The sequence below is a fragment of the Etheostoma cragini genome, chromosome 14 (assembly GCF_013103735.1).
Source record: "Etheostoma cragini isolate CJK2018 chromosome 14, CSU_Ecrag_1.0, whole genome shotgun sequence".
Lineage (NCBI taxonomy): Eukaryota > Metazoa > Chordata > Actinopteri > Perciformes > Percidae > Etheostoma > Etheostoma cragini.
The window spans coordinates 682,887-693,907 of record NC_048420.1 but is presented as its reverse complement, the minus strand read 5'-3'; the positions used below and the strand labels follow the sequence as shown (position 1 = coordinate 693,907).

General features: G+C 42.0%; 1 protein-coding gene across 1 annotated transcript in view; it reads left to right on the top strand.

Moving 5' to 3' along the window:
* col28a1a (collagen, type XXVIII, alpha 1a) overlaps nt 1–11,021 on the top strand; it is a 32,469-nt gene that overhangs the window by 5,915 nt on the left and 15,533 nt on the right. The window contains exons 5-14 of the mRNA XM_034891891.1: nt 726–785; nt 1,816–1,869; nt 1,968–2,012; nt 2,859–2,885; nt 3,319–3,363; nt 3,462–3,506; nt 8,704–8,757; nt 9,026–9,094; nt 9,210–9,278; nt 10,423–10,491. Coding sequence (XP_034747782.1) covers nt 726–785; nt 1,816–1,869; nt 1,968–2,012; nt 2,859–2,885; nt 3,319–3,363; nt 3,462–3,506; nt 8,704–8,757; nt 9,026–9,094; nt 9,210–9,278; nt 10,423–10,491 — 537 coding nt within the window. The remainder of the gene's footprint in view (nt 1–725; nt 786–1,815; nt 1,870–1,967; nt 2,013–2,858; nt 2,886–3,318; nt 3,364–3,461; nt 3,507–8,703; nt 8,758–9,025; nt 9,095–9,209; nt 9,279–10,422; nt 10,492–11,021) is intronic.

The window sequence follows — 11,021 nt, the reverse complement described above, 5'->3', positions numbered from 1 at the left end:
TGAACCCGGCGCCTGCAGTCTAAACCCGGCGTCTGCAGTCTGAACCCAGCGTCTGCAGTCCTAACCCGGCGCCTGCATTCTGAACCCGGCGCCTGCAGTCTGAACCCGGCGTCTGCAGTCTGAACCCGGCGTCTGCAGTCTGAACCCGGCGTCTGCAGTCTGAACCCAGCGTCTGCAGTCTGAACCCAGCGTCTGCAGTCCTAACCCGGCGCCTGCAGAGAGGAGAGGGAGAGAGACCCTGTGCTGTTGGACCCGTGGACTGATTACTCTGAACAGCATGCATGGAAATCACTTCCAATATAATAAATATCTGGCTTTTCCCCTGATACTCTGAAGTTGCTAAATTTGTTGCAAGTCACTTAAAAAAAAGAGGGTTCAAAAAGACGCTAGATCTAAGGAGGCATCCTTAGATTTAACTAGGCATGATGTTGACAAATATGTTTTTGAGCTAATATTTTATCATTATTTACTCACATTATTTGTATTATTATTATTAATATTATTATCATTTAAAACAGTGTTGAATTGTGATACTGTATGCATGAAACACATTCAAGGTACAAAAAAAGACCAAAACCAAACCAAATAATTATGTCAACACAAAACAGAAGCCAGCCTTTTTTCCCTTTCATTTTTTCTTCTTCCTATTTTACCGTCTGCTTCATATCTAAAGCACACTGTTGATAGTTTTTTTAACGTATTTGTCTTTTCCCCCTTTATTACAGTGTCCCCAGCCAAAGAGCTGTCTTTGTGAGAGGGGGGAGAGGGGTCACCCTGGAAGCCCGGTGAGTGCGTTAGAGTATGCTTATTCATCTTTATGTACTAAAATCTACTGTATGACACAATCTGTGTTCCAACATTCACCAATCAATGCATTTCATACCAAACTAATACCTGAAATGACAGACATAGAGAGACAGACAGAGACAGACAGACAGAGACATACGCTGGTAGGGGGTGCTAGACAGAAGACATGGTTATTAAAATCAGGCTGGCATCACGAATAAGATCATAAAGTTCTATGGAGAGATTATGAGTGAGGTTGTTTTGTGTAATTGGGAAATTGTAATGCCGGTCATAAAGGCTAGGTCAGAGTTGGCGAAAACAAGTGTCATGTACATGTGGACAATGACCTAAATTTATGCAAATCTAATCATTTCTCTGCATGAGCGAGGAAATGTAATTCCTGGAAAAAAAAAAAAAAAACGTGGAAACTTTTGGTCCACCTATTAGCTTTTAGCTTGGGGGATGTAATGTACAATCTACAGAATATCATTGCAGTTTTTAAAACAATCCCAACTTGAGGTCCACCAACGAGGAAGTGGTAGACAGGTGGACAGAGCAACTGGCCCGTCTCACCATCACTGGGCCGTGCGGCTAGCTGCCGAGCTCACTTCCTCCGCCACACAGAGCCCAGTAAGCCTCACGCAGTGGCTTGTTATTCCGCCAGCAGGTGCATCTGGCCTGCATTCAAAGCACTGCTGGGGGAAAAATGGGAAAGAGCAGGAAATGTTTCCCACATCGCAAGTGTAGCAGGTGGCGCAGGGGCCCACTTTAAGGGCTGTTTTCACTGGTGGAGAGGCCCTCGGAAAGAAGCAAAGGTTAAAGACGGAAGATTAAACATGGGCAAACACACGGGGTGAGAAGATCTGAGAACCTGCTGCACTGAGGTGGACGTTTGTGTTGGACAGGGGTTACAGACAGGTCACACCGAGAATGCCCCATCTCACCTTGGGCTAAAAACACACAGGGTCCAAACTGAACGGGGCCAAAATATTCTCATTGGCCATAATCTCTCGCTTTTCTTTGATGTAGGGGAAACCAGGCGAGCCGGGCTCTGATGGAGCTCCAGGTCCAAAGGGATCTCGTGTAAGTCTCCTATTGTCTCCATAATCCAGCGCTGGTTACAGAAAGAATCCATGAAGTGTCGTTTGATGTGCTGTTTTGTCTGGGCTCGGTCACTGTAGGGGGAACCAGGCATTAATGGACGTCCAGGAATGGAGGGCCTTGAGGTAATCATTCAATGTTTTTCCCTACCTTCTCTTGCCTGGGTCAAGCTGTAAATGGGTGCATGGTATTCTGTTGATATTCTCTGTTATGTCCATGCTATTATCTAAGCCAGCGGAGAGCTCCAAACGGCCCCGTTAAAACACTGTACTGTTACATAGGAGTGTAAATCTTCACTGTTTCATATCAATTTGATTATGATTATCCTGTCAGTGATTGGATACCATTCGATATCCCCATGCATCATGATGCGCCTCTTTCTCATATTTATTATATATTGCTACACATGGTTTTCATCAACAAATTCAAGCAGTCAGACACACAGTACTAGAACTCGCCTCTTGCTCTTAAAAACCCACTTCCTGAGTGTAGCAGAGTCTGAACACAGCAGACAACAGACAACAGGCAAACAAAACAAAAATCAACAAGTAACGTTGGTAGGCAATGATCGATTATGGTCTGTCACCGCATCGATGCAGAATGGTCCACGTCCGCACCGCACTGGACTGATGCAACGATTCATTTCAACACCCCTACAGTTAAATACTGCAGTCCAGAGGCGAGGCCAACGCCGATGGGTCCTGTGTACTGGTCACCTGCCTCATATAAGAGCTTGTTGACGCTTTCACTCATCTGTTGGTTTGGGCTGTGCAATATGGAGAAAAATCAAATATCACAATATTTTTGACCAAATACCTTGATATCAATACCACAATGATATAGTGTTGACTATTTGTGCTTTCACAAAATATTTAAAGTACACAATGAGATCAGAAGCATGATGGTTGGTGCACAGCCAACTGATATACTGGACTGCGTTCATAGTTGAGTTAAAATGTCCCTCTCTCTAGGGTCGGCCTGGCAGCCAAGGGGAAAAGGTATGTCTTCTCACTATTTTTGATAAAATATGTTTTTTTTAAACAATTTCTATATATGATGCTTCAACACTGCCGAATCAAGATAAACAAAAAATGTCCTAACTGTTTAATGTTAGAGGGCTGTGTGATCCTACACACACACAGTTTGATACTACGAAGCGGACAGACTTAATGGGCAGTGTCAGACTCGGCTGTCCAGATTAGAAAGAGGTTAGCTCTGAGCTCCACTCCCCTGGAACTGTACATATTCCTGTTATTACTCTCTTCTTACTGTTTCTAATTCCTATTTTTATTTTTTGGGGGATTTTTTGTCCTATGTATATTTGATGTGTGTTGTTGTTGTGTGATGCTCTACATTGAGCTGCTGGGACAAGTTCATGTCCCCATTGTGGTATCAATAGTCTCTTATATCTTATCTGGTTGTATTTTCTAGGGAGAACAAGGTGAATGTGGTGTCTCCGGTAAAAAGGGAGAACAGGTAGGTGTTATTTTGTTAAATTAATTTAATCAACATGTTTTTCTATTTCTAAGAACTACTTGTAAATGTAGTGATGCTGCGCTGATGTTGTTCCTTAGGGTGCTGATGGAGCTCCTGGCCTCAGAGGCCCCAGAGGAGAGCAGGTGAAGTTTTTTTTAAATTTTGATCCCATTAACCAATACTCTTTATGCTGTAAATCGTACACAAGCCTCAGATAATGGTTTCACAAAGGGTTGGATCGTGTCTCAGCTCAGATGACTTCCCTCTCATTGCAATCTCAGCTGATGCTTTGTGATCAGTGTGAACAAACCAATCACATTAACATACAGTACTTCACAAATATGGATCCACAGTCACGGAGTATATGAGATAGATTGAAATCATAAATTCCAAATACTTTTAATACACAACATGTAAATCCTAGTAGAGTTATGACACCTCAGCAGCCTGGCTGAGCTAACATTCACATGGAGGGCATTGAAGGGAAGAATGGAAAGAGAGCGGTTGTTTCACACTCTAACCACCATGTTCTTTTTTAGTGTTACTTTTTATTAACCGTGTTTAGTTAGTTTTTTAACTTTGGACAGAGCCAGGCTAGCTGTATCCCCCTGCTTCCGTTAATTACAGTATGCTAGGCTGGTTCCAGCTCTGGACTTCACACAGACATGAGGTTTGTATACGTACACTACCGGTCATAAGTTTGGGGTCACTTACAAATTTCCATTTCACTCCATTATAGACAGGATACCAGCTGATCTAGGTGGGTGGCTGATCTTTAATGCAATATCTACATTTCCCATTGTCAGCAACAATTCCTCCAATGTTCCAAAGGCACATTTTGTTTACTAATCTGATATTATTTTAAAAAACTAACTAAGAAAACATTAACCAACCCTTTTGCAATTATTTAAGCACATAATGTAATCTGGAAACTGCCTGGTTAACAAAAACAAGGCAACTGGTCTCAGCTGGGATTCTGTCTATAATGGAGTCCAATGGAAAATTGTGAGTGACCCCAAACTTTTGACCGGTAGTGTAGATCTGAAAAAGCCATTGGCCAAAATGTCATCTATCCTTTTAAGAAATGGCCAACAATGTGTGTCACTCACTTTCATTCAAAGTAGTAGACTAGAATCTCAGGGTCACTTATTGTTTCAGCAGGTGTTCATGTTTCTGTTGGATATTACCATCATGCAGTAAACCCATCGAACAGAGGCATGTTTTCATTTAAACACTGAGGAGACTCTATGCCTTTGAGTCCTCATACCTGATCGGGTGTGTGGTCAAATTGAAAGATTCCTGTGTCCCCCCACATCCGGGGAAAGCCACACACTCCGAGTCCATCTCCTGCTCTGCACTTGTGGAATGTGAACTGTGGATTAGGTCTTATCCCCCTTCTAATGTAGCCTTTCCCAAGCGGGGAATCCAAGCTCAAAATGTTTGGTTTTAGTCTTTGAGCAAACGTTGTCCCAGAGCATTTGGATTAGAGCACATGTTATCAATTCGCCCTCTTCGTAAATGCTTGTTGCCCCCTCTAGCATTGGTAGAACAACAGCGGCCATCGTCAGCGTGCCATTTGGTTTCACGTCCTTTGATCCGTCTATCTCCATATTCCCATGAAATGTACCTACCCTCACTGCCAAACGGTGTATGCACAAACCTGGAATACCAAAGTATACACCATCACAGTTTCAGTATGAGACCCCCGGACTCAGTGTAATTTATGTCTTATTTAAGTTCACAGCTTCAAATTATGAAATGACCTCAATTTAAAGAAACTGTTGGTTTTTGCATGCATGTTTTCCATTGACTATTTTCTATTTTCAGTTCCATTTTTAAAAGCATGCTTTTGCCTGGAGCTACATTACAGAAGCCCCTCAATACAGGACGGGATTAGTTTGAAGAGTCCAGTGGCTTACTGTCTGGAGCCTGTACTTCCCCACCAGTGTGTAACTGGTGTTCTCTACGTTGTAAACCCAAAACCTGATCTTTTTCAAAACCTCACCAAGTCATTTAATGTGCCTAGAAGAGACTCTCCGTACAGATGTATAAAACGCGGTGACAGCTCACTCAGGTGGTAGAATCATTAAAAAGGTTTTGAGCATTAACCAATCACTATATGCCCGCTAGTCTATATCTGGAGGACTATGGTCTCTGCAGGGTAAATCCAGACAGCTAGCTAGACTATCTGTCCAATCTGAGGACTATGGTTACCTGGTCCTCAGATCTCTGCAGGGTAAATCCAGACAGCTAGCTAGACTATCTGTCCAATCTGAGTTTTCTCTCGCACAACTATTTTGCAGAGGCTCCGAGCAGAGCTTAGCCCCGCCCATGACGATAGTGATTGGTTTAAAAAAATGCCAATAAACCAGAGCACGGTTTTCCTCCCATCCCAGAATGCTGTGTGGACTAGCCAGACCCTCCTCTGCTCCGCAGCATGTGGAAGGTCTGGCAAAGTGAGACTACATGCCAGCTAAAACCCATTCTCACTTGAACAGATAAATACAAAAAATGTTCAATTAAAGTGAATAAAAACTCAAAAATAAAACTCAAAAGCAAATAAATACGACTGTAAATCGATCGCTTTCCTAACTTGCGCTCTAAACGCTGAGTACTCCCAGAGCTGAAGAGTAAAAAGGGAAAAAGGAAAGATTGTGACTCAACGGTTTCAATGGTGAAAAACTATGTTCTTTGATTGGAGCAAATGTAAGGAGTCTCAAAAACACAAACAGTAGTTTAAATGGTATGAATTAAAATATATAATATGTAACATCCTAATTAACTTGCTGACGTGTAATTGCTGCTTCAGTCAGGAAGTCTATCCCCGTCAACATTATGCCTGCTGTTGTGGCTATTTGAATGCGTAGCACGGTACTGCATTCAAAGGCTGTTTGTTTTGAAATATAAAAAATTCTGAAACTTTGACACATATTTAACGCAGACATGATCGGATATATGACTTCACAAAATTCTCCCAGTGTATGGTTTCAAACATGAACAAATTAGTCTGACAGACTTGTGTGGATTTGTTACCTTTGAGGATAGAAGGTGTGTCAGAGAGCTTCCGTGTGGAGCAGGCCTTCCCACTCCGGTTGCTCCTCTCAGCTTCCAGCAGAGGGCAGTCACACACCCCAACCACGGACACACACTCACGTCCCAATGTTTCACATGTCAAAATGATTGCTCATGCGGCGACCTCTAGCTCAGCCAGTAGAGTGTGCAGCCAGTCCTTGGCAGTGGCCCGGGTTTGAATCCGACCTGTGACCCTTTGCTACGTGTCATCCCCTCTCTCTCCCCCCTTTCCTGTCTATCTACACAACCGCTCAAAAGTTTGGGGTCACTTAGAAACTTCTATTGCACTACATTATAGACAGACTACCAGCGGAGATCAGTTCCACTGTTGTTTTAACCAGGGGAAGCAGTTTTCAGATTACATTATGTGCTTACATAATAGCAAAAGGGTCTTCCAATGTTTTCTCAGCTAGTTTTTTAAAATGATATCATATTAGTTAGTATTAGATTAGAATGAGCTTTCGGAACATTGGATGATTTTGTAAGTGACCCCGAACGATTGACCGGTAGTGTACACCAGGGCTGTCAAACACAACTTAACTGAGGGCCACACTGGAAAGGAGAATCACAGTTATTGGCATGCTTCTATTTAACAGAAAAAGTCAAATATCTTTGCATTATTGCATGTCTCATATAGTTTTCTCCCATACAGTTTGGTCGACATAAAACCCTTCGTAGAATATAGCAAATCATGAAAAACAAAGATTACTATTTCAAAGCAGCCAGCTCACAACAACCTGCTTCACAGCCTGAATGTGGAAAGTCTCTGCTTGGGGGGGAGTTTCTGAGGCTCAAAGTCGGCAAAGCCGCCACAATCTGCTTTGAGTGTCACATAATTACAGTGTGAAAAACAATTTACTGACTTTTTTGGACAAGTTGTTGGGCCAAAATTTGCTGTAAACCTAAATTGATATGCGGGCTGGATCAAAATTTGGAAGGGGGCTGGATTTGGTCCCCGGGCCTTGTGTTTGAAACATGTGGTCTACACTATCTAATAAAAAATATATACTATATACATACACAATCACTTGTGCATAATTATAGATGCTCAGCCCTAGTTTTAACTGTCTCTAAGGAGATCTGAATGAAAGTAATATCAACAGGATCCCATACCTGAAAGGGGAAAGTACTACTGCATATGTTAAAGAAGTTATATAAAGCCTTTTGCCTTCTGATAAATTGCCTTAACTGATGTCACTTGAGTCAGTGCCTGAAGTCAGTTGGGTCTGAAGACTACAAGTTTAAACATTTGGGGGTGGGGAGAAAGGATTGAGATTCCCCAGTAGTAGTAGCTCAGTCTTTGGGGGGGGGGGCAGTAGCTCAGTCCGTAGGGAGTTGTGTTGGGAACCAGAGGGTCACTGGTTCAAGTGCTGTTCAGGTGCTGTTGAGCAAGACACCGTACCCCCCCACCCGCTCAGGGTGCTGGTTCAGCTGACAGCCCACTCACTCTGACATCTCTCCATTAGTGCATGTATAGATCCTGAGCATGTGTGTGTGTGTGTGTGTGTAGTTCAGGACTGTGTGTAAACTAACAAAGTGTGGACACAGAGTGTATTTTGTAATTTCCCCATAGGGGATCAATAAACCGATTAAAAAATAAAAATTAAAACCTCTGTAGCCCTGCTCCTTTCTGCTGCAGACTACTAGCATAGCGCACCTGAATGTCTGCACCTGGCTGCGGTATGCTGAAAGCGGCTAATGTAGCCGTACCACAACCTAAACTTACGACCGAATTGATGTTGGTCAAGCTGCATTGTGGGTAAGGCGCAAGGTTTTTCAAAAGGAAGAAAATCATAAAAAAGACAATATCTCGGGTTCTCTACATCACATTTAACTTCCCATAGTTAATAATCTACAGTATATGTAACTGTTATCCTTAGCCCAACCCCAACCATTTAATCTTAATAATATGACTAAGTGCACACGGGGGTGCTGTTGAAGATACTCCCCCCACTACTGTTGTAGCCAGTGGGAAGCCAGTGAGGGATATGTGTATCAGTGAGACACACACTTCCCAGAGAGCTGGCAGTGACAAGAGGGAACTGAAAAGAAAAAGACCACAGCTCTTACCTTACCTTTTGTTTTAACTCTCCGATAAAGGCAAAGATTTTCAAATACGCCAAATGTCACGGTGTGTATCTCAAACCCAAAACATACCAGCTATGAAAATGGAAGAGTTTATTTTTTTCTTTCATATTGAATTCCTTTTATGTTATTTATAGAATCATATGTATTTATTTGCCCTTTTCTGTTTTATTCCTGTCTCAGGGAGCCAGAGGAGCAACTGGAGACCAGGGTCCAGAGGGGACACCCGGATCTAAAGTAAGAACACTGACAGCCACGTATGTATGTGTGTGTATGTGCATATATATATGTGTGTGTGTGTGTGTGTGTATATGTGTGTGTGTATGTATGTGTATTTATTTATGTGTGTGTATGTATGTATGTGGATATATGTATATATATATATATATATATATATATATATATATATATATATATATATATATATATATATGTGTGTATATGTATATATATATGTGTGTGTGTATATGTATGTTTGTAAGTGTCTTTTTCCCTCCCATAAAAGGGGGACCGAGGACTGAGGGGAGCATCTGGACCTCCAGGAGATAATGGCATTGGGTTTCCTGGTCCCAAAGTACGTTTATATTTGGTTTAGCATTTGATTACAATTTTCTTGCCTATCTGCAAGAAAGCAAATGTGTGTCTTGTATACTTTAGTTTATCTCTAATCTGTAAACTTGATTTTTCAGGGTGACAAGGGGAACCAAGGAAGACCAGGTCCTCCTGGACCAATGGGTATGGGTGAACCAGGGACACCAGTGAGTTGACTGAACTAAAGCCCCTTTCCCATTGGACAAAACCCCATTTAACATCTAGGGTTTGTCTGCAGTGAGGAAAGGTTACAATTGGCCCTAGGGGGTCCTCAGAGTCACTGCGGGGGGGGCCTTCAAATTTTTGTTAATCTTTTGAAAGTTTTTTTCAAAAACTAAAATGTCTTAACATGAATCCAACTTAGTATCAGCACATATAAATCAGCCCAAACTGATGATAGTCGTACTGACCTATAGATAAGGTAGTCACTAAAGTATCCATCCACAGATACAGTTAATCCTGAACAACCCTGTGCCACATGTATATTTAACATTAAAAGAGAATTTATAAAACCATGCCAACTATTTTAATAGCTTAGAATTGTATGCACTAAAAAGAAATGTGTGAAGGCTTTAGGCTGCCCCACACGTTACTGTAGGCCCAGTTTAAAATGCAACTTCATTTTATGCAATAGTAGGGGGTCCCTGCTTTCAGTTAAGGGGTCCTTGGCTTAAGGACCCCCTGCTTTAGAGACAATTTGGTCGGTGCCAAATCGGTGTGGTGGTGAGGGTGTAGAAGATATGACCCATGCCTTTTGGTGTGGGATAACAGCGTCGGTACCCAGCCCTAATCCGCAGTAGGGCATCGGGTATTTATCTCATTTTTGCCCCTTCTCCAGCGCTATGCTTTGATTTATTGTCATCTCAGCCACAAATTCCGTCTGTCTTTCTGCAAGAGACGCTCTGACATCTTTCCAAATAAGTGGGCACAGTCCTTTAGCGCTGTGAAATGGAAAATCACATTTGTCTATAAACATATCTTACTATTGACTTGTTTTTGAGTTTTTTGCTGTGTCTTTGTATTTTAATGTATGTACCCTGATGGCCTACCTGTATGTTCTACTTTTTATCTAAAGTGCAGAGACTGGCTTTTCTCTATCTCCTATTTTGATCACAGATTTGGGGGTCAGAGGTCAGATGGACTGCTAGTCAGAAGGGCTGTTAATTTGACCCCCGGCAGCTTTTTTTTCTGCAACTTTGTATTCTTGTTTTGCGTGAATATTATAGTGCTTCCAGTTTACAATTACTTATATAATGTCATGTCTGTTAATGCAACATTTGATATTTCTCTTTCTTGTGTTGCTGAGTTTAGGGTCCAGCAGGGCCACCAGGGATGCAAGGATCGCCGGGGTTTTCCGGTGAGGGTCTTCCAGGGCCCAAGGTCAGTTCCAGGACAAGCTTGCTCACTACAACTAGCATGTCTCAATTTATCCATCCTTTATTTAAGATTGTTGGCAATGCACGGGGATACACAATTCCAAAAACAATGACAAAGTCTTACAAAATCCCTCTTACGAACCCTCTAATTTTAAAGTTATTTATAAATTGATGGAGTAGGTGTTAGGCCTTGCACTGAAAGTGTGAAGGAACCTATTATTTTTGCAAGGATTTTTATTTTTCCGATCCTTTGTTGCATTTTTGACGGGGTTAGAATGCATTAAATCTCACAAAAATGTGCACACACTGTTTGTCAGACCTGGTGATAATTGCAAAGTTCTGTAATGAATGGGCTCGGCCGTTGCCACGGGGCTCCAAAGCGCCCCCTAACATACGCCATGATCCACAGGTAGTATCTGTGCACCCTCATGACAAAAAGTTATTGAAAGAATTTTAATAGCTAAAACAATGCGCAAGTTATAGAGGTCAAACTTCCTGTAGGTGGCTGTTGAAACAGGAAGTTGTGTATGTTGG